The sequence below is a fragment of the Arachis hypogaea genome, chromosome 10, assembly GCF_003086295.3.
Source record: "Arachis hypogaea cultivar Tifrunner chromosome 10, arahy.Tifrunner.gnm2.J5K5, whole genome shotgun sequence".
In the NCBI taxonomy this organism is placed as follows: Eukaryota; Viridiplantae; Streptophyta; class Magnoliopsida; order Fabales; family Fabaceae; genus Arachis; species Arachis hypogaea.
Window position 1 is genome coordinate 2,346,661 of NC_092045.1, and position 23,566 is coordinate 2,370,226.

The 23,566-nt window shown below is 31.6% G+C and overlaps 3 protein-coding genes across 6 annotated transcripts; 1 reads left to right on the top strand and 2 right to left on the bottom strand.

Annotated features, from left to right (window-relative positions):
* Positions 1–482: 482 nt before the first annotated feature.
* Positions 483–5,432, bottom strand: LOC112714575 (nonsense-mediated mRNA decay factor SMG7-like). Of its 2 annotated transcripts, none has more exons than XM_025766194.3 (6): positions 4,986–5,432; positions 4,386–4,497; positions 3,694–4,284; positions 3,482–3,604; positions 3,159–3,367; positions 483–2,896 (listed from the first exon to the last, which is right to left on the bottom strand). In XM_025766194.3, the coding sequence occupies exons 2-6, from the start codon at positions 4,443–4,445 to the stop codon at positions 823–825; spliced, it is 3,057 nt and encodes a 1,018-aa protein (XP_025621979.1). In that variant the 5' UTR covers positions 4,446–4,497; positions 4,986–5,432; the 3' UTR covers positions 483–822. The 2 variants fall into 2 exon arrangements, with proteins under 2 accessions (XP_025621979.1, XP_025621980.1); XM_025766195.3 differs by having other exon boundaries at positions 4,386–4,505; positions 4,986–5,203.
* Positions 5,433–11,200: 5,768 nt separating this feature from the next.
* Positions 11,201–11,533, top strand: LOC112718439 (protein RALF-like 19). Its single transcript, XM_025770196.1, has one exon. It carries the CDS (start codon positions 11,201–11,203, stop codon positions 11,531–11,533), a length of 333 nt encoding a protein of 110 aa, XP_025625981.1.
* Positions 11,534–13,561: 2,028 nt separating this feature from the next.
* On the bottom strand, positions 13,562–16,338 carry LOC112714576 (VQ motif-containing protein 4). Of its 3 annotated transcripts, none has more exons than XM_029289530.2 (3): positions 15,352–16,338; positions 14,058–14,131; positions 13,562–13,883 (listed from the first exon to the last, which is right to left on the bottom strand). In XM_029289530.2, exons 1-2 carry the CDS (start codon positions 16,046–16,048, stop codon positions 14,112–14,114), a joined length of 717 nt encoding a protein of 238 aa, XP_029145363.1. In that variant the 5' UTR covers positions 16,049–16,338; the 3' UTR covers positions 13,562–13,883; positions 14,058–14,111. The 3 variants fall into 3 exon arrangements, with proteins under 3 accessions (XP_029145363.1, XP_072061761.1, XP_025621981.2); XM_072205660.1 differs by having other exon boundaries at positions 14,058–14,917; XM_025766196.3 differs by lacking the exon at positions 14,058–14,131.
* Positions 16,339–23,566: the final 7,228 nt, after the last annotated feature.

Consider the following 23,566-nt stretch of genomic DNA (forward strand, 5'->3'; position numbering starts at 1 on the left):
TCAAGAGATTAAAGAGAAAGAAAACCATACAAATTCAAGACACGTCTTATAAAGAAGAACATACATACAAAGATAGAACCAAATAACACAATAGAAAGTGCATCAAACTTAACAATTCATAAAGAACATGTCTTCACAAGAACCTACGACAAAAAGAAGAAAGCACCAACTCTAACAACCAACAAACAAAAAAAGGAGGACGAGCGCCACATAAGATGACTAAGTCCATTAACTAAAACAAATGCAAAAATCAAACCACCAAATAAAAATGTCACTTTGTACAACTCCAACATCCAAATCTTTTGTACTACAAATTATTTAAAATAAAACACCTTTTAAATTTAGCTTCAATTTACACATATTTAATTTATTTCTACAAAACATGACAATTTTTAATATTATTATATACTATCATTAATTTACCGTCCGCGCATCGCGCGGGTCTCATTCTAGTTCACTACAATTCTTAGATGAATAGATGATTGTACATAACCTCACTATATATATTTTCACGAATCATACAACCACTTCTTGAGTGAGGATCTTTTCCACATGATGTAGCTTGAATTCTTACATAACACACTTTACATGCATGTTCTAGAATAGTGTGCAGCTATGAACATATATGATTATGAATCACTCTGGATTTCCAACATCATAAAATGCTTTGAATGCAGGATTTTCATCCACTTTCACCGGGATTCCTCACTGAGGGAAATGACCGAAACATCTATATCTATATACAATCTAATGTGCTCAACTAAAGTGTAAGATACAAGTTATGAAAAACGGTGAAACATATGTTTTTTTTTTTTTTTTTCCTCAGATGAAAGAGTTCTGATTTCCCATGAAAGTAGGTCCTCCGAGGTTAGGATCTCTCTGGAGTCTCAACTCCTTCTCCTTCAGGTACTCTAGCAGAGACTGTGGCTCATTTCTCATGTCTGTCACAGCACCACAACCATAAGGGCTTGGCCTTTGAAAATTGTTGAAGAGACTTGCCTTCTGTTCACTTGCACCATAAGCAGAAGTTAGAAAACCTGGCTGCAAAGGTGGTGGCCCCGGCGGTTCCATGTTTGTGTACTGGTTAGAAGGCAAAGGAATAGGATTACCCCATCTATCAAACTGATTAAACCTGTAATTCTCATGATAGAGCAAGTTTCCATGATTTCCAGGACCAGGAGTATTCATATGAGTAGGCTGCACATAATTGTTGGCCTTCTCAGGCTTGTAACTCTCTCGGTACCAACGAAGCCATTCAGAGGAAGTCATTCTTCCGGGTGGCGTGTATCCATTGGTAAAAGCTGGAAATCTAGGATCATATCCGGGTGGTCCATAAGCAGAACTCCAATCTTGATAGGCACTTGGTGGTGGTGGTGGTGATTGGTTGCTTGGATATACTTGAGAACCAGATTGTAGATTGGTGAACCAAGCAGCATTATCAGGCAACAATGGAGCAGAAGGCATTGGATTTGGAACAGAATATGTGGCAGAAGAGGGATGGAAATTTGAAGATTCATTGGCCAAAATGGTAGTAACAGGGTTCTCTGTTTTGTTATTGATGGAAATACTAGCCAAGGATGAAGTGGCTATTTCATCAATGGGTTGCAGCCTGTGTTGTGCAAGACAATTTGTTCCATTATTTCTGTTGATGCTGAAGCTTCCTCTATCGAGGACCCAAGCGCTGAGCGAAGGAGGGCCGGCCGATATTGGAGCTTCAGAAGAAGTATATGCATTTGATTCCTTTGTTGAAGGTTCTTGCTGCTTGAATGATTTGTCACTCCTGAAGTTTGAAAGGGTAGCATGGAATTCCCATGGATCATTTTGAGCTGGGTTTTGTGCCATAAGCAGAGAAGTAGCACGGCGCAAACAATCATCAGAGGAGGTGTTTTGTTCATCCTTGTCTTTTGGTGATGTCTGCTCATCAGTTGAGATAGAAGGGTATGATGGTGCTGAGTTGTACCTTGTGAGAGGCCTAAAGAGAATAACCTCCTCTTCTTCCACTGCAGAGGATTTTCCATTGCTACCAGAGCTACTTAAACTATCCTTTGCTATCAGTTTGCCTTGTTCGGCCGCGGCGTCTTTGTTGATTTGCTGATTAAGATGTTTATCACTTGTACTATTGCTGCCGGTCTCCACCTTTTCTGTTCCTTTCTTGCTGTGATCTTCATCTGAACTAGCCACATAAAACTTGTTTCCTGATTCATCACATGTTATCCACTTTTGCAAATTATTTGATCTTCTTGCAATCTTCATTCCTGCTACTCTGATGCGCTCAGTGCGCAATTCAATTCCACTTTCAAAATTGTCAATGTGTTCCCAGTTACCACTGAAATCTAATGAGAAATGTGAAGGGGAAACAGGTACAAAGCCCCTTAACTCATAATCCTCCCATAGAGGGGTATTATCAAGAAGCTTCTTGGTTTTCTTTCTATTCACATTTAGTTGATTCAGAAGTTGGACAAACACATGAAAAAAATATGAAATAGCTCTTTTACTTGTCTGATCCGTAGCACATGCTTCAGCCGAATCAAGCGTGCTTGAACACCACTCCACAAAAACAAGAACAGATGGCAATAAGGGGCAGTGATTTAAAGAACTAGCCTTTAAGCATCTTTCAGTAAAACGTCCCATGAAGCTGAATGCAGCAGCTAAAGCCAGCTGCATCAAATGCTTATCATTTTTGTCTTCTGATTCATTCTTTTCAAGCTTATCAAGTAGATTCTTCAGGGAAAAGATGAGCATAGAAACTACTTGCAAGGCACGGAAAGGACCTCTTCTGGCTAAATCCATTTGACGATACGACTCCAACATGTTCTTCAGTTCAATATCTTCTAGCTCCATCAGTTTATCCAACTCAACAACAGTAGATGCTAATGCAATAGGGAACTCCTCCAAACTGATTCAGGAGACAAGAAAAGTTGGATTAGAAGGCATGTAGAAGAATATGGAAATAAGTACAAAGCATTATTGAAGAATTGCTTCTGTCTAACAATTCAGCATGGCATGTCCAATTCTTGCATAATATGTAATTCAATGTCCATTTATTGAAGAATTGCTTCTGTCTAACACATGCACAGACATTAAAACATACATAGCACCTAAACAGAACAAAATGCCTAGAAAATTCTAGAGCAAAATAAACTGATTCCAAGACATACCTTGATGTTATGAAGAGGAAACTTATAGTCCTGACCATAAGAGACCATAACTTTGTATCTGCAAAGTGATTACTTTCACCTTCAAATTTACTGTAATTCGGGCTATCGCCTTTGTATTGTTCTTTCGTCTCTTCACTTATTCTCCCTAATGATCTTAAAAAGTCAAAGCAGACTTCACTTGATGTATATTGCATATGTGATGACCTGTTCTGCAAGATCATAAGTGACACTTGAGAACATGGCAACATAAGAAGCTTAGAAGCATGGAGCATATGGATAGGGAAAAAGAAAATGTATACTCAAGATACTGAATATCATATTACCTTTTCAAATAGCAAGATAAGATTGTTCCAAGCATCAGGAAATGGTTCTTTAACAGCTAAACTTCTTATACTATGATACATGGCAAGAAATTCATCACCAATATATGTTGCCAGTACAGCCAACTGCAAATGAACAAGGTTACTGTCTTAGGAACAAATTTGAGTAAAAAATGTTTTTCTTTGTGCATTAAATTCTTAAAATATATCTTTACCTGATTTTGGGGGTTACCACTATCTGGCCAAATCCTTGTTGCTACCAAATAGTGAGTGGCAGCAACTGACCAGTTATGATTTTGACTATCAGGGTTTTCACATTGTTGTTTATACCTTGAGAGGTCACCCATACAAACCAAGCAACGATGACATAAATATTGACATTTCAGCATGACATCTGGTTCAACAGAAGTAGAGGTCCAACCCTTCTTGTAAAACAAAGCCTCTTCTGGCACTGCATAGTGTTTTCTGAGTTTCACAATCAAAGTTTGGTAAAACTCAATAGCTTCTGACAGAAATGACTTAAATGACTGCAAATGATTCTCTGCAGCAGCATCTTGTGATGTGCCTGATTTCTTTCCGGCAGCATTACCGGAACCTTTCTTTTGTATTTTGCGAAATTCATCAATGTGCTTATAGTGGAGCTTCCACAAAGAGTATTCAAGATCTTGAAGTTCTGACTGTGTGTGATTGTTCAAGAGTATTCTCTCATAACTAGACCGGACCTTGCGGTACAAGTCTTGAGCTTCGGCGTTTAATAGGCCTTTAGAATGAATCAATGTCCATAGCTGCTTTTCAGAATTCCCTATCTGAACATGCCACAAAGTTGAAAGCTAAGTAAATGAAGTAAATAGTTTCCTTAAAAATAAAGCCTAACAACAACAAGGAATGGTAGTTTTAGAAAATCCACCTCAAGGAGAACCTTTTCTTCTTTATGATCTACAGGTTGAAGATGTAAATTAGGTGTCATGCTTGAAACTGAAGACCTTCTTTTAAGGGTAATGCATCAGTTAGGCACAATCCTGATCAACTCCAATGATAACATTTCAATTTTCAATGGCCAAAATGCAAGAGAGAGAAAAAGAAGACAATTAATTAAGCTCATGATACCAGTACCCTAACATTTCAGGGAAAACAGTGTCAACACAAGCAAAATCTGAGATCTAACCAAACAATTGAACAATCAGTTGACCATGGTGGATAAGCAAAAGATGAATTCATTCAAGGCAGGATGCAAGCAAGCACAGAATTTATGTTTGTGAAAAATAAAATAAAACAGAATAAGAAATAGTCTTAGAATAATATCATACCAGGTTTACACTCAAAATAGAATAAGCAAAGTTTGGAAGCTAGTTGCAAGTTTCATTACTAGACTCATATCAGAGCTCAATTTCTTAAATTTCCACCATCACCAACACAAAAAGGAAAGATATTTGATTACCCTTTAAGGTCAAGAGTCAAGACAGAGAAGCATACTCAAAATAATTCAGCAGAGGAAAAAGAAAGTTACCTAATAATGAAGAAGATATGAAGCTTGAGTGCAGAATTCAAAGTGCAGTTAGAGATAGAGATACCAGTGTGTTGAAAGAGAAGAAGAGAAGAAACAAGAAGAATCAGTGTGTGTTTCAGTTGTGAAACAGACAAAGTAAAAGGTGGGATTATGAATTATGATGAGATGACACTCAAAATGAAATTCAAGACAAAACTAGTTACAACTGTTAACCCCCCTTCTTTTTTTCTTTTGGCTTTTCTTATTGAATGTCTTTCTTTCTTTACCTTGTCACCATTTAATATTATTCCATCAAAAACAACTTATTATAAGATAAAAATTCACATGCAGTTGATTTCAGTCGTTGATGAAAATTTAGTCAAATCAATTAAATTATCTAACGACTCTCAATTATCAACTTCACCTTTATTATAATTAATTAATCATAATAAAGAAATAAATAAAAGTGCCTTATCATCGTCCATTTCTCTGCCTAATAAATATATTCAGCAAGATCACTTGTAAATCAAGACAACGACTATCTCCGTGCCACTTCCTTCAACTTATCCTCTCATTTCTTATGTACCATCATCTAGTATTCTCTTAACAAAAACTAAGATATTTTTAGCTTATAAAGTGGTGGTTACTCGTTAGAAATATTATAGTGGGTCAATTAATTATCTAAAATTGATAGTTAGTTCCATAACTATATCTTATAAGTGTTAAATTTAACTAAAACACACCACATCATACATGCATTTACTTCCATATCCTTTTTCTTTCTTCTTCTTTATGGGACCCCAAAGAAGATTCCCTTAGCTTGACCCCAAAAAATACACAGTGAGTATGTAGAATTATTGCACCTATTAATTAATTTTCTAATTATAGCGGCTTTTTTCATATCCTTAAAAATATTTGGTTTAACTTTCGTAATTTATATACGGTAAAAACTTAAGTGCAGTCAATTTCACATGAAATTAATATCCGAAAATTGTTAGATAAAAATTCAGTCAAATAAATCAAATCATGTAACAGACTCTTAAATATCAACTTCACTTAAAATACACTCCAGTTAAGTTTTCACCTTTATATATTTACAGAGATAGATATATCGATCTACAATTTATTACATTAAAGAATAATATAGGCCTTTTGTTATTATAATATATTTTGATAGCATCTAGTTTTTTGCCACATAGACACACACATATATATATGTATATATGACCATACATGTGTGCATGGTGGAGTGGCTGCTGAAAATGAAAGTGTTGGTTGGGATGTCATGTTATGTTCTCATCCAATTTCCAAATAATGCTTCAATTTTGAAAATCTGAAAAATGTCTTTTTCTCGTTAGCTGAGTCATTGCTCACAAATCATTTTCAATTATTTTACTACTATATTATAATATGTTAATTAATGACCACATTTGCATGATTTTTCACGGTATTGAATGTTTATTAGCGCTCATGCGAAAGGAGTATTTGCTAATATATGTTTTTGTGAGATTCTTTTCCTTTACACTAATATCACAAAAGTGCTATTTATTTATTTATTTTCCATCGTTTTTAGAATAAACACTTTTGGTGAAGTTAAAGCTTGCACGCTGTGTATAGGAGCAAGCTTTTTCAAAGTAATACGGAAAGCAAACCATAAATTAAACAACGATTATTATGAGTATTAGTTAGTACTTAGTACATGAATTATGGAAATTAAGGGGGTCCCACAAGACAACCATCATCATCATGGGATAATAATTAGATTATCTCACCAATTTTGTATTATTTAGAGATAAAGATAATATCCCAAATTTGAAGTCACATGAGTTCCGTTAAGATGAATAGAGACATGAGAGATTATAAATTAATTTGAGTCATAATAAGACACCATATAAATCATATCCATTTTCATGCCAAAATTCATTTTTTCATTTTTCATGTAACATGCTAATGTGGGACCCACTTGTCTCATCTCCATCCTACAGTTACTGTTGATTATGGAGCCAATGATTTCTTCTCAAGAAGCACGACAAAACGCAGAAAATTTGCGAATGAAATTGCTTATGACATGGATAAATGTAAGTATAAATGCAATTTCCACATTAAACTTATACAAACAGTTACCTCAACTGAAAGGTTGAGTTTGAAATTTTGTTGCATAAAAAAATTAGATAAAAATAAACTAATTTATTAGGAGTGTGATTATTATTGGTATATATATGTAAAAAATTCCTGGAAAACAAAACTTTTAAATGTGATTGTGATTTAATTTTGCGTGGATATATTGTAATACAAATGTTTAATTATGGATGTGACACCTGGATAAATTTGATGATATCTCATTTGGAGTCTACCCATTTAATAATTGCACTGAAAATGATGGAAATAATAATAATAATAATAATAATAATAATAATAATAATAAGGAAGCACTTAAATTTTAGAAGGTTACCCATAATGAGAAGCATGATGATGTGATCTAAAATAACCTAAGCCATCACTTTGTTGACATTGTATATTTAATATGATTAAACTTGACTATTAGCAGAAATTAAACTCCACAAAGATGAACAAATAACAATAATGATATATGTTTTCCACACGCACTACAACATGCAGTCGCCAAAGTTGACATTTTGTGTCCCAAGTTGATGAAATTGGAGACTCAACTAATTCTTCCTTAGCCGTTTCGGAGCGTTAAATAAGCAAAAATATTTAATTAAAAAAATTAGTTAAAACTTATTTAATATTAATAATATTTTTTTGGAAAATGTTACTATAAAGACGCAGAAAATGTATTTTTTTAAGATATTTTTTAATAATTAAAATTTAACATATATTATGTTATTTTTGTTAAAATTAGGTCAGACAAATTAATTTGACCGAAAAATAGTGAATCAAATTTTGAATTCATTTAAATTAATATTATTTTTTATAAAAAATGACTACAATACTCTTATTATATAAAATTAGTAAAATACTCTTATTATATATATTAATTTTAAAATTCTAAATTCTAGCCATTTTCTTCTCTATTATTATAGGGTTAGAATTTAAATTTTTCAAAATTTATATATATATATATGATAAGAATATTTTAGTTGTGTTTTATAATAGAAATATTGTAGTAATTTTTTATAAAAAATATTAATTTATACCGGTTAAAAAATTTAATTTATTAATTTTTTTTGTTAAACTGATTTATCCAGTTTAATTTTAATAAAAATAATACAATTTAATTGATTATATATATTAAATTTTAATTTTTAAAAAATATCTTAAAAAAAAATATTTTTGACATTTTTATTTAAGTGACTCTCTATTTTTTTTTTTTTTGGTCATCTTAACATTAAATATTTACGAACGGCTTTGGTTTCGTTATTGGTCATCTCAGTGGAAGAAAGAAATGCTAATATGCTAAGCTAAGCTTAGATGCCTATAATGAAATATATACTTTTGACCTTTGCATCCTTCACATTTAGTAAGGTTTAATTTTCCGCTACTGTTGGGGAATCCTAGGTTTCATTATAGCTAACTAATGCAACATAAGAGAACAGGAAAAAGGGGAAACAAATAAAGAGTTGAATAAAAGCATTGTTATTTCAGAATTTCCAAGAGGCAAATTTGCCCAAAAAATATGCTGCAAAGGTTTCCTTAACCCCTTTATAAATACATCAATTCGGGTTATTTCTGAGATTTTAGTTTTATTTACTATTACTATAAGAATATTTATTATTGAATACGATGACTGATCCTTCACTTGCTTATAAATACTTTGACGGATCCAACAATTGATAGAATAGTTTTTTAATAACTTTACTGCCTTTATTATCTTGAAAACTTTGAAATCACGTCATTATATGAGGTGCTAAGACCAAATACCATTTGTTCTATGCGTGAAGATCTAGCCAAGTTATAACTACTTTTTAGAACAGTGTGTTATTTTGTTGGAAGAGTTATATATCGATTTAATTAGAATACTACGAGCAAAAATATTTGTAAAGATAATCCAACGTTCAAGTAAATAAGGATAAGAGATAATTATAATATTGTTTAGAATGACCAACATATCTTGACGTAGTTAAAATTTTGTATTTATAGAGTTATTATGTTATATATAGGCGGTTACTCAATAGACTTAGTATTGCAGAGTTGTTGAAGATATGTTAGCCTAATTTTGTGGTAACTATTCCTGAGTGTATTCGTATAGTTCTATTATAGTCGAGATTCTCTCTAAGTGAAGATAAGTTATCTCTATTATTTCACATGGATTCTGATTTATAGGTATAATTGGGTCGAGCTATAATTAACGGATCAATAGATATAATTGAGCCGAGCTATGACTAACAGATCAATATATAAATTTAGGTCGAACTATAGCTACCGGATCACCATTAATTTGTCTGAACAAATATGTACAAATAACAAGTCTATGCAAAATATGCTTTTTTTTGTGTCGTAAAAAACTCGGGGTGTACATGCCCGACCCGGCTCCGAACACTTTAGGGGTTACTTTGGTGTGATTTCATCGGGTTTAGGATCAGGTAAGGGTCTCAATAATAGACTCGGTCATTATTTCGGGTCGGTTCCGAGCCATAACTCGAGTCACCCGAACTCGATCCGGTGGCCCGGTTATCATAAATAATTAATATTTTGTGTTATTAATGATGGATGATGGTTATTTTTATGTGAAATTTAAGTATTGTAAACTTTAATATTTTGTGTTATTAGTCATTATAAGACTATAAGTTAATGTTTTATGTTTAAAATACATAAGATTTTAGACTAATGGCATAATATTATGTTATTTGTATTGATTTAAAAATTTGGTGTTATTAGACAATATTAGTATTGATTATGGTTATGCTTTAATTTTAGAGGGGATTGGTTCTTGTTATATTTTTCTAAGTGAATTTTATCATATTAAATAATGGTTGGAGTCTTGAAAATTTGGATATTTTCATGTGCTAGCTTACAAGAAAGTATCAAGGTAATATAACGTTAACGACCCGATTTTTACCCGATTTTTATCTGTGGCTCAAAAATATATAGATTTCATTGGGTTTAGGGCCGGGTTCGAGTCTAACAAATAAACCCGACATATATTTCGAGTCGGGTATGAGTCACATCAAATTCGATTTCACCCGACCCATGAACACCTCTATAAAATATTATGGCCGTTTGACCACAGATATATATTTTATTATATTTTTTAATTAAATAACATAAAATGGATAAAGTACATAGATAAATAAATTAAAAATCAGTATTATATAGATATCTTAAATTAAATTGTGTTACATATGTATCTCGTTTATAACTCTATATAAATTAAATCAGTTAAATTTGATTTACACTAAAAATCTGTATTTATTCGATTTATTATTTGTGCAGATTTAATTTATATGTATTTTAATTCGATTTATATATATAGAATTGCAAACAAAATAAGTATGTAATACAATTCAGTTTAAGACATGTAGGTAATATTAATTCCCAGTCTATATATATATCTCCATGTAATTTATCACATAAATCTGTCTTTCGTGGGTAATTTTTCCAGCACACGTGTAAGATTTTAATTTGGACAAGGACACAAGGCCATGAGAATATATAGCAGCCATGCTGGAAAATCAATAGGCCCATGGATGAAAGCCCAATTGATCACAGGCCACATGGACTCCTTAAGGAGTAAGAACATTGAAAAAATATTAAAAGTTAGTGAGAACCTATATTGGTGCAATCTAATTAGAATCAGAAGTATAACTTAACGAGTAATTACAAATTAGAAACAAAAATTGATATATTAAGAGTTTAGCACAAATATAGCAACCCGGGAGCTTTGGAGGCAATACTAAATTTAGTAACTGTTGCAAAATCCGTTAAGATTGTTAGAAGAAACAAAGCAACCTTCAATTTTGACCAAATTCATGCATGCCACTCATTTTATCTCAAAAACCTTTACACAAAAATGATTACATCAGCTAATTTAGCAAATACACCACACTAATTCTATTTCTAAACTCTCCTTTCTTTTCTATCCAAAACATAAACCAATTCTCATCCCTATTTTTTCACCTATATCCACCCTTTCTCCAACCCAACCAAGTTGGGCAAGAATAATAATAATAATTAAAAAAAAAAGAAGCATTTTAAAAGGCTTTTTTTCCTAATTTTTTTCCTTGTTGCATTCCAACCCAGAACCAAACCAAAATCCTTGCCCCATTTGAATCAAAATGGAGTCAAAGGCATTGCTTGTTATCTTCGTCCTGGCCACCTTAGCTTTCGCCATGGTGGCCGAGGCAACGAAAATCCACGAATTCTCAAGGCTTACTTCCCCTGGTGACTATGATCTGCTCGTCGATGACAACGAGTTCTTGATGAACTCGGAGTCAACTCGTCGGACACTGGCACAGGCACGGTACATAAGTTATGCTGCTCTTAGGGCTAACCAAATCCCATGCGGTCAACGTGGACGTTCTTACTATGATTGCAATAAAAGACAAAGGGCCAACCCCTACCGTCGCGGTTGCAGTCGCATCACAAAATGCCAAAGAACCATGGATTGATTCAATTCAAGACTCTACAAATTTGGGATGATCCTTTGCATAACATTATAATATTAATTACTAGATTTTCTCCCATGCATTCAGACACAATTTACATATATATGGTGTTAATGTAACATGTATGTGCCTCTTTCTCTTCTTTTTTTATTGTATTTTGTTATTATCGTTATTATCAAATGCAAAGGAAATATATATATATATAAATAAAATATTTATTAAGTGATTTTAAGTGTTACATGAACCTTCACGTGCAACTAACTATTCTTTCTTTAATTTCTTCCCCAATATGTATAGACATACATTTTTCCTCGTTCTTTTTCTATTAAGCGAACCATGTTTGTGTGTCTTTCATGCATTAAAGTAGAAAGTTTGGTAATACCAAACAGGAATATTTAGAATGTTATTGGTGTGCATAATCAGGTTTATGCTAGTGTTAATCATATCCAAAGCATGGGTGACAATTTTGCTCCTCGTGCGGTGTTGAAAGTTCCTCTATTAGTCTATTACATTAATATATGTTTTTTTTTTTAAATTTGTTTAATAGACCATCCAACTGGTTAACCTTCAACTAATAATGCTACTTTTAATTGCGTTATTCAACGTCATGTTAGCCATAATACCAAGTTTAATTTATTGATAGCGGAGGAGCCTAGAGATTGATATAAACCAAATTACAAAACCACACGTACGCTTGATTTTGTGATTTTGGTTGAATCAAGATGATTTACTAAATATATTTTGAGACACTCTACTATACAGATTGAGTGATATAGAGAGAAAAAATAAATTCTTTTTATAGTTATTTTTTATTATTTTATTGTTATTCAAAGTATAGGTCTTACTTTTTTCAATCTTTCTTTCATCCCATAAAAAAAAGATCTATAAACTTACATCTTTACCATATAATTCACCATATGTTTTTCACCCCTAATATGAATTTAGTATATATCGTAAGACGCAAGTCTATACCATCCATGGACCTAGTCACTTCCGTTATTTATTATTTATTTATTCTTCTGCTCAAGTAAATTTAAGTCTCTAAAAACACATAATAAGCTTATTAATAATATGAATTTAGTATATATCGTAAGACGCAAGTCTATACCATCCATGGACCTAGTCACTTCCGTTATTTATTATTTATTTATTCTTCTGCTCAAGTAAATTTAAGTCTCTAAAAACACATAATAAGCTTATTAATAATAAAAAATATTAAATATTTTTATTTACTAAACATAAAATTTTTAATAAAAATTTTCTCAATTTATAAATTGTTCTTTTTTTTTTTACTATATTTTTTAAGGACTAATTCGCTATATATCTTTTAAGGACTAATTCGCTACGATAATTTTTCTGCTCAAGTAACTTTAAGTACTGATTATTAAAAGAGTTTAGCTAACATGAACTCTCAAAATATATAATAAGCTTATTATTAATAAAAAATATTAAATATTTTTACTTAATAAATGTAAAATTTTTAATAATTTCTTTTAATTTATATATTTAACATGTGTTCTTTTTTTTATGGTATCTTTTAAGAATTAATTTGACCTCTCAACACTTATTTTAAATAAATTGATAAACTAACTACTAGACCAACTTAGCTTGGTTGACTCATTCTTTTTTTTGTTCTAAATAATCAATAACTAAAATTTATTGGAACCCAACTAATCTAAGCTTAAGCCCCAGAAATTATGTGCTCTACGTACAATTTTAACGTTTTGTGGAGTATTACTAAAAAAGGTAAAAGTATCTCCTAACCCCCTTTTTCCACTTGAAATGATTAATTGACTTGATTGATACATAGAAATGAGAAAGTGAATTAATCTAAATTATGTGAGTAAAATAAATAAATATAAGGCTAAGTTTGTGGAAGCGGTGTGGGTTCTACCAAGTTGAAGGTAGCGAAGACATGGTCAAAGATGTCATGGTTGAAGTTTCCTCATCACAAAGACTTGAATGGATAGGACATCAAATCAAAAGATGCCACATGTGAAATGTTTTATAATTTTCAGAAAACATGAAAGCGAAGGAAAATAATAGAAGGTGACATTGATAAATGAAAATGGGTCAGCAAAGGCAACAGGGGATTTTCATAGCAGTGCACATGTCAAGTTTCAAATTACCAATAAATGCACCACCAACCATGAGTTGCAAAGTCCACAAAAATAATGTAACACCACACAAACAAACAAAGGAACAAACAATCATCCAACACACAAAACAAAACCCATTCCTTCCTTTGCTTTCTTCCCTCCCCATCTTTTCTTTACCTTTCATCATCACAAGTCCCACTTCCCCCTCTTCCCTTCATTTTCTCATGTCCCCATTCACTACAGTTTTGGTCTCCCTTCAGTCAAAAAGAAAAAATAAAATATCCTATCAAATACTCTTTTAAAATACATGAAAAAAAAATATTAAAGGCTTAAAAAATTTTTACTTGTTTATTTAAAAAAAAAACTCTTTTTTGAATGTACTAGTTAGCAAATCCCTTTTATAATTGAATTGAAGAAAGAAGGACTACCTTTGCATGATTGCTTTTTACGGCTGTTCAAAGCTTTATATTCAAGACCCTGACTCAAAAGAAACCAAGGGTCCCTACCATAAGGAGGAAAAGAACAAAACAAAACAGAAATAAGAAAAGAAAAAGAAAAAAATACTTATACTTTAATGGATATGGATTGTGATTTTCTTGTTCACACCATGAATGGCTCAAGCTTAGTCTGACTTCTCCTTATCACATTACTGCACAATTTTTTTTCAAAGTACATGTGCAGAGCAGATGAACTATCACATTACATAATCTAAAGTTTTCATTAACAAGAATTGGCCTACCACCTAACAAGTTAAGAATCAAACTTAATAGTTAACAGCAATTACTCAACAAGGGTGGACTTTCTTTTTATCCCACCATAAATCCATTTTGCAGACATGCTTAGATCAATGCATGTGGTTGTTTGGGACAAAAAGCACAAAGTAGTTTTTTTTTTTTTTAATAAAAATGGATGGTTAATGCTTAGAATTAATACACGAGGTGATAAACACATGGATCATCAATGGCATCCTTCCCTGACACAGAAAGCCAACAAAAAGGGTCAAGATTCCTTGCCCATTCTTCTACTCTTTGTTTGACAGCTAGCCCCAAAGCTGCTTTTGCAATTTGATCCTCAAACCCCAACACTCTTTCCTTCTTTTATTTATTTTATTTTATTTTGAGGGGGTTCCTTTCACATGCCAGGTTTCTTCTCAGTTCCTAACACCTTATTACTGTAATGTAATATTATAGTGCCACACCAACCAATCAACCATGAATGCCCTCAACCCCAAGCAACTCAATTGGGATCACATAATTCAATTTCGGCATTCAATGCTGCCTTTCTGACACTGCATCATTTTGACGATAAAATCATCTGAATAATTTTTTTAAAAAAAATCATCCAAATACCCCCACATAATTGACCAAATCTAAGCCGTCAAAAGTAGTAAAATTCAGATTCACATTCTCAAATTACTTGAAGCTTTTCTAATCTATAAGCTCAAACTACTAGAGAAAAACAGAGAACCGAAGTAGTAATAAAATTAAATTCCAAAAAAAAAAGAGGAAACACGACGATTCTACATACAATTGAAGCAAGATTCTTCCATTCTCTCTCCATAAACCCGTTACAAATTCATCGCTATTTCTCCCCCTCATCATGATCATGAATGCCAATATTACATATAAGAATCTTCCACAAAATCCAAATTGAAATTAAATTAACAAAAGAAGAAGAATATAACTCAAGATGCAGCAGCAGAAGCAGAAGCAGAAGAAGAACCTGAAGGAGAAGCTCTAGGAGAAGTTGTTGGGAAGAGAGGGAGCAAGCGAGGTTCAGAATCCCGAGGAGTGGAAGCAGGTGAAGGGTGCAGGAAGAACCCTTTCTCCTTTATGGCTTTGTCTTCAGCCTCCGAATCCAAACCGGGGGAGCTGCTGAACCCGGTTTGTTGTTGAGAGGGGGCGGATCGGTCGAACGGGTCGGGTATAAGTGGGGTCACGGGGCTGAGGACAAGAGCGGGAAAATCAAGGATGCTAGGGGAAAGGATTTCGGGTTTTCGGGGCGAGAAACCCGACCCGATTTGTGAGAAAACGGGCATCAAAGGGTTGATGTTGAGGTTCTTTAGGGAGTTCCTTCGCTCGTAGAGCTTGAAGCCTGACTGCTGCTGTTGCTTCTTGTTAGCGTTGGGCTTTATGGGCGGGATGCTGTGGTTGTGGTGGTGTGGGCTTGCGGGCTTCGAAGCCTGCTTGGCTGTCTCTGATGAGCCCGTCAGCATTTGGACCACCTGCTTGAAGGAAGACGTGTCTGCCTGAACGAATGTTGTCGGGTACGGGTTTGCGGGTTCGGATCTCGTGATGGGCTTTTGAGCCTGAGGTGACAGTAGTAGCCCATTGCTGCTGCAGCTGCTGCTGCTTGCGGCGGTTGTAAATGGTGCTTTGTGGTTGTTGTCTTGGTACCTTGGGGACATGGTGGACTCCATTGGTGACTCTCTCTCTCTCTCTCTATTTCTCTCTTTCTCTCACACACACTGATTTCTAGAGAGAGAAAATAATAACAACGGAAGAGAGAGAGAGAGGAGGAAGTGGAGGGGACTTTAGTAAGAGTAGAGAGAGATGGAGGTGAGACTTTGGTTACTTTGGTTTTGTATTTGCTGAGGGACATTAAAGTCTTTTCTCACTCTTCTTCATTCTGCATATGCCATATTCTAATCCATCCCTACGCGCACTCTAAGCTGTGTATCCCACTCAACTATATAGTTACATACATAATTACATATTACTCCCTCCTCCTCTAAAATATTCATGTCCTTTACATTTTAGTATATTAATAATTTGACGTATTTTAGTAAAACATTATTAGATTTTTAGTTTAATGATACAATTGACATACCAAATTCTTTCGTAAAAAAAAAAAAAAAAAAGGCGTTTACTTATACAATTCTAGCAAAGGCAATAATTTTTCAGTGTTGGATTAAACTAATAAGAATCTAACGTTAGTCTCCTTTAGCTTCAGGCTTCAGCAAGTTAACCTACGCGCATGTTGGCAGGTGATTCCAATATAACAATTGAGGTATCCGGTCCTTGTCCATTTTCACGAAGGACAAAGCGATCCCTGTCCAAAAAAAGGGACACTTCGACTCTCGATCTTTTTATTTTGGGACAATACGGTCCTTCTGTTAAAAAATTCATTAAATAATAATAAAAATTAGTTTTGTGGAGGGTTTTATTTGTATTTTGTGGGGGTTTTAAACCCCCACAAAAATCTTTTCAACAATATAACCAATTACTATCACTACTACCATTATCTTTTTCATCCTCATTATTATCACTCTTACTTCTATTATTTTTATTGTGTAACCATATTTTATCATCATCATTATCTCTTCTACCGTCATCATCACCAATACCAATATTATCAACATTAAAGTTTTCTTCTTTTATTTCTTATTCCATGTTATTTTTTTTCTTTAAAAGGTATTATACTATAATTACTTTTATTTTGTGGCATCATTTTTATCAATGGTTTTTCTTTATTTAACCACCATTGATGAAGGAATTTTTTAAAAACAAAATTATTAATAGTTTGTGGAGGTTTAAAACTCCCACAAAATTAATTTTTATTATTATTTAATAAATTTTTTAACAGATGGACCGTATTGTTCCATAATAAAAAGGTTGAGGGTCGAAGTGTCCCTTTTTTTTGGACAGGGATCGCTTTGTCCTTCGTGAAAATGGACGAGGACCGAATTGAGTGTTTACTCCTAATTTATGCATGGCAATATTAGTTTAAATTATATATTAGATTTTGTCAAAATGACAATTAATTATGAATATAAAGTATATATATATATTTATATATATACGCATATGTAATGGAAATACTGAAATAGACACACTTAGGGAAATATATTTATATTAAAATCCAACTCTGGATTTGGATTTGTTTGATTTCCTTTTTTTTTTTGTAATGTCTATTTGGGGGATTTAATAAGGTATGAAGTTTAATGTCTATTTTTTTTAGACTTTATATTCCGATGTATATTAAAAAAATTTGAGGGATTTAATAAGATATGAGGTTTTCATGATACATTATTATTTGATTTATTAGTTAATATAATAATAATGTTAAAAAAATAATAATTTAAAGTTATTTTATTTAATTTAATATTTATAATTTTATGTATATAATATTTAAAATTATATATTTATTTTAAAAATAATTAATAAATATAATATAAGATAAAATTAGACTGATTTAGATTGATTTTTTATTATTTATCAAATATTTTTGTTAATATAATTAAGCCTTATTAAGATTCTAGCTTTGACTGCAATTTTTTATTAATAATTTTTCCATAAATATAAAATTATTTCTAAAACAAATTTTTGCCAATGATATTTTCATGACAGCTATATATACTACCGTTAAGATGGAAAATGAATATTTGTAAAATAAAAATATGCATTTTTTTATGCAAATATGGAATAAGATAAAATTTAAAACTTATTATCAACTTTTTTTGGATTTTTTATTTATATAAATAAAATAAATGTAATAATTATCGAAGTAAATAATTTAAAAAATATTTAGTGATTTAAATTTTTCGATCTTATCTCGTTTACAGTGTAAATGATATGACATTTTATATATCTCGTTTACATTATAAACGATATATGACACATCAGCTGCAAGTAAATGATATATATATATATATATATATATATATATATATATATATATATATATATATATATATATATATATATATATATATCAAGGATATAATATAAAACGGCGCATGCACTAACAAATGCGTAATATATTTTATTTCATGACTTATCTCTTCGAATCATAACCGGTCAATCGAAACCTCCAATGCAGGATTTTGGCTTCATGTTGATTCCTATTCTACTGCTGCAATCCAACCAACTTGACACATCCCAATAAAGTATATACAGTATCATAAGTAACATTCTAAATGAGTTGAGAACAACATTCAAAGTAAATACATAAATATACATTTTTTACCTCGCAGCCAGTGGATACTGGTAGATTCCTCTATCTAGTGGACACTATTGAGAAAATTTCTGATAGATCCAGCTCATCAAAAGTGGAGTGCAACCGGCGATGTCCCTGATGCCCCACTGTGCCGCCGAACAAAGTGACTGGTACGTCCAGGCCAGCACAGCCGAGCCCCAGGAAAGCGTCCTACACTCTCCAAAGTCCCGGAGAAACAGTAGCCAACGTATGTGCACCATGTTGTTGGACTTGTCAGTCATCAGATACCTTCCGATAAGTAACATAATATAGCACCTGGAGTACTGTCAGAGGGTCTCCAGATTGTCTGTCGGGGGCATCTGGCGGACACGATCCCACAGCCACACAAGCTTGAGCGTGAAGGACTCCTTCTTCTGCGCAGCCTGCTGTGCCGCCATCGAATGCCTGGCACCAAGCAGCTACTCCACTATATCCCACGTCTCCATACCGTACCACCTACCGAAGTCACGGAAACACCCCCAACGGGGTTACCGTGTGCGCGTAGACCTAGGTGGTACGCCACGTCTTGCAGGGTGATAGTGACCTCACCCCAAGGGAGATGAAACGTGTGCGTCTCCGGACGTCATCGCTCCACACGTGCCGAAATAAGGAAATTGTTAAAAGTGAAGTCCCTAAGGGGCACCATGTCACCGAATCCAGCCTCAACCAGATACGGGACGATAGCATCGAGCGGAGGAAGGGTATGACTCACTCGTCGAGACAGTAAAAGGCGAGAAGAATAAAAAAAATGATTCAACCTTATAAAGAGATTATTATAAATTTTTGTTTTACTTAATTCTTACTCTTTTTTTTGGTTTAGTAATTAGATCAGTTTAACATGATACACAACACATTAGACGTTAAGCAAATATTTCTATCTAACCTATGGCTACTTCTAGTTAAGAACATACTTCCATGTTTCTAGCCTACACATTCATCTAAATTACATATGTTATTAAGCAAATCCTAATTATGACGTTATAACTACTAACAACCTAGCACAAGAAAAATAGAATTTCAAACCAATAACTAAGTCATAACAACTTTGCACAAGCAAATAGAGTTCTAAATTCCACCTAGATATATACCTATCTATAAACCATTTAACTACGTTCTTGTCACTTCAGGATTTCTCTAACAATGGTCATATACTTAGATTACACAAACAGAACACTACTAACCTCGAAGTCGGCCGCCCCGACGTAATGCGACGTCTCGTTCAGCCGGTTAATTTTTCCGTCATTCTCCGCCTGCCGCGTCATTACTGTATTAGTCTAAAATAGGGTCGGAAAGGGTTAAAGAGGAGAGAAAGAGGTTGACTAAATCAAAATGGGGTCCGGAAGACCACTGTAAACGATTTCTACTTATAGGTGCGAACAGAACTTATCTCGTTTACAGTATAAACGAGATATACACGTGACATCTGACGTGTCTTATCTCGTTTACACTGCAAACAATATACATGAATTCACTGAACTGCATTGTCATATTATTAAAAATGTTTGAATTCACTGAACTGCAACACATAAGGACACAAACATCTTTTGTTTTTTTTTTTTTTTTTTTTTTGGTACATGTATCTTTGCTTTTCAACCGCGTTAGATTATCTTTGACCGTCAAAACTGAGATCAATTACGACATTTACTAATAATGCTTCTTACCGTTAGATTATATCATTGACCATCAAATTAAAACCATTTATTTCTTCCTTCAACGAAATATTTAATTAAAATTTTGACTAAATTAATTATCAGAATAAAAAATGAATCAATATAGATTGAGTTTTACTCGTTGATATCAATATAAAAAGAATAAAGAACTTCAGTTTTTTATTTATTTATTACTCAAAATTTTTTTAAATATTTTTCTACCAAACATTTTTGGGTATTGATTTAGATTACCTTTACTAAAAAATTTTAATAAATATATTTTAGATACATTGAAATTTTAATTATTTAAATTTTCTACAAAAATTATATCAAGTGCCTTAATTAAAGTCCTTAAAATATTAATAGTATATTAATTATTAAAAATTATAATTCATCTTTTTACTTATTTTTTTAATATTTAAAAATATAAAAAATCAAATATATTATTTTTAAAAATATAAAAATTTAAAAATTTAAAAAATAATTAGAAATGTTAAGATTTTTAATATAAAAAATATTATATATATTAAAATTAATTATTAAAAATAATTACTATACATATATAATTTAAATTATTTTAAATATATATTTTATATTTTAATATATTTTTTATACTGATAATTATTTTTAGTATTCTTCTAACTAGGATTATTTTAATATTTTCCATACTTTTTATGTAGAATAATAACCTTTAGAAAGTAGCAGAGGCATATAAATGATTGAAGATGAAAGAGCACGCGCCTAAAGCGCGGTGTGAAGAGAAAGAAGAGAAGGGTGAGAAGTCTGAAATGGTAAGGTTCAATTGGTGAAATTTGGAATTTTAGAGAAACACGTGAGTGGGGATATGGTAATGGCAATAGAAAGATGTGGGGTTTGATGCAGTCATACACAGAAAGCGTCAAAATGTGTTTAATATTTGCCATTGACTCTCTCACACCCTCACTAACCTCTACTAACCTTATCTCTACCTACACTCATTTTTCTTTCTAATTCAATTCTTTTCTAAATATTCTCTTAAGTATTAGTAAATAAATTTAGACATATGAATTACTTTTAAGATTTTGAAACATTGGATGGTTTGAGTTACATAGGAAAAAAAGGACTTGTAAAGTAATTCTTTAAAAATTTAGAATCCGTTTGAAAACTAGCAGAAGCTACTTTATCTGATTTTTGAATTATGAAAAGTTATTGTATACATGTTTGGTACTATTTAAAAATAAAATTTTTAATTTTTTGAAAAGTTAATTCAAAACTTTTGAAAAAATAGAAATATATGACTTTTCCTCTTTGAGAAGTTATTCTATTATTTCCGTAAAAAAAAATCACCTCAAAACAAAAAAATACTTTTATTCTTGACTTTGTAAAAAAATATTGAAAATTTTGGCTCCCATTACCATTGACTCTCCATCATCATTTTCACTCATCTGCCATCATTTTCACGTAATGATTTATCTATTGAAAATATTGACCCTCCACCACCATTTTAAAACAATGTTCGATCTGAATCACCTATTGCATATATTTCTTTTTGTTTTTTTTATCGTTTTACCACTCTATTTTTATTATTAAATTTGTATTTAACATTGTGTGTGGTATAAAATCTCAGTTTTAATTTTATTTTTTTTCATGTGATTTTATTTTTATATAGCTGCTATTATTATTGTGCTATTATAAAGAATTAATTGCCCAAACAATGGTAATTTTAGTGATTAAGTTATAGAAAATCAACATTCAATATTGAAAAGTATTTGTTATTATCGTTGTTTTAATATTCATTTTTTATGAAAAAATGTGTTTTTTGAGTTATTTATCCAAACGCTATAACTTTAAAATAAGTACTTTTATAACTAAAAATCAAAACACAAAATAACTTATTTATAAGCTGCTATTAATAAAAATCCTTATCCTTTAAGCTTTTTTTCTGAAAGAGCTTATTTAAATCGTTTATCCAAATTGGGCCTTAATTTTATTTTGTATTTTGTATAGCACTTACTTGATTATTTGTAAGTCTTTAGAAAAAAAATATAGACGTTAACTTTTAAATAATTAATATTAATTAATTTTTTATTATAAAATTATTTTGTTAACTTTTATTTTTGAAAATTTTAAAATTTAAGATTAAAAAAATAAGTTGAGATTGCCTAAAGACTTTTTGGTTGAACTTAGAAATAGTTCATACTATAATATCCAAACTCTTACTTTTTTTTAACCTTTAAGAAAAAAAATGAGTATTTAACTATTTATAAACATCTTACTTTTATATATAGAAATAGCTAACAGCCTAACACACACATATTTGATTAATGCTAACAACTCCTGTGTTACATTTTTGGTGTATCCTATTCCTATGAACAAACCTCATTAATAATTTTTAGAACAAACCACTACATTACTCTTATAGCTACTTCCAATCTATGTCCCACAGGGTCATGCAAAAAAAATTTACGTATAGGTGGTGTTTCTATCTACTATAAATTTATTTGGTACATGCCAGTTACAGATTCTTAGGGATTTAATCTTACTAAATATTGTAAACCCTGTGATATCTAGTTTTGTTTGGTAGACATCAAAGTAGTGGTTAATTGGTATAAAAATTTATTATGTTTCTAAATTAAGATTCATAAAGAATATGCATGTTGTACAAATGTTTTAGACTTTTAGTTTATCCTTCCATGTTAAGACTCTTCTAGTGGAGGTAGTTATAATTTGTCTTTACATGTTAAAACGTTAATAACTCCTAATTACAATCTCATACAGGATTACATGTATTAATGGGTCAAATTGCATGAGTAGCACAAGACAATGTTATTTAAAAACAATAATAAGATACGAGTCCTTAAAAAAATGTTATTTTTGATGAATTTGGAGTTGTTCAATTAGGTAGTGTTTATTTTTAGAGACTAGAATTGAGATTAAAGAACTAAAATTGAGTATTACACTTGGTACTCCAAAAATAAAATTAAAATGTTAATCTCTTTAATACTTCTAAAAAGTGAAGATAAAGAGACTGTAATTTCTGAAAATTAATAATTTAATATCTTAAATCAAACATGATAATTATATATAACTCTCAATTCAGTATATTTTACATAAAACATAATTCAGACTGTTAATTTCAGTATCTTTTTCACATGCAATTTTAATTTTTAAGGAAGGAATGAATAGTTTTTTTAATTTTTTTCCGTGCAATAATGTATATCAATGATTAAAAAAATGATTTGACTATAGGAAAGGATTACGTGTAACTGAAGTTGAAAAAAATGATTAATAATAAGGACATTAGAGAAAAGAGAGAACAATCTTATGAAACA

Coding starts and splice junctions, on each gene's coding strand:
- LOC112714575 (XM_025766194.3), bottom strand. CDS start 4,445: ATGACACCTAATTTACATCTTCAACCTGTAGATCATAAAGAAGAAAAG. Junction 4,285..4,385: donor AAGAAAAGGTTCTCCTTGAG/GTGGATTTTCTA, acceptor TGGCATGTTCAG/ATAGGGAATTCTGAAAAGCA. Junction 2,897..3,158: donor TTCCTCTTCATAACATCAAG/GTATGTCTTGGA, acceptor CTCCTGAATCAG/TTTGGAGGAGTTCCCTATTG.
- LOC112714576 (XM_029289530.2), bottom strand. CDS start 16,048: ATGGAGTCCACCATGTCCCCAAGGTACCAAGACAACAACCACAAAGCA. Junction 14,132..15,351: donor TCCTAGAGCTTCTCCTTCAG/GTTCTTCTTCTG, acceptor TCCTTATGGTAG/GGACCCTTGGTTTCTTTTGA.
- LOC112718439 (XM_025770196.1), top strand. CDS start 11,201: ATGGAGTCAAAGGCATTGCTTGTTATCTTCGTCCTGGCCACCTTAGCT.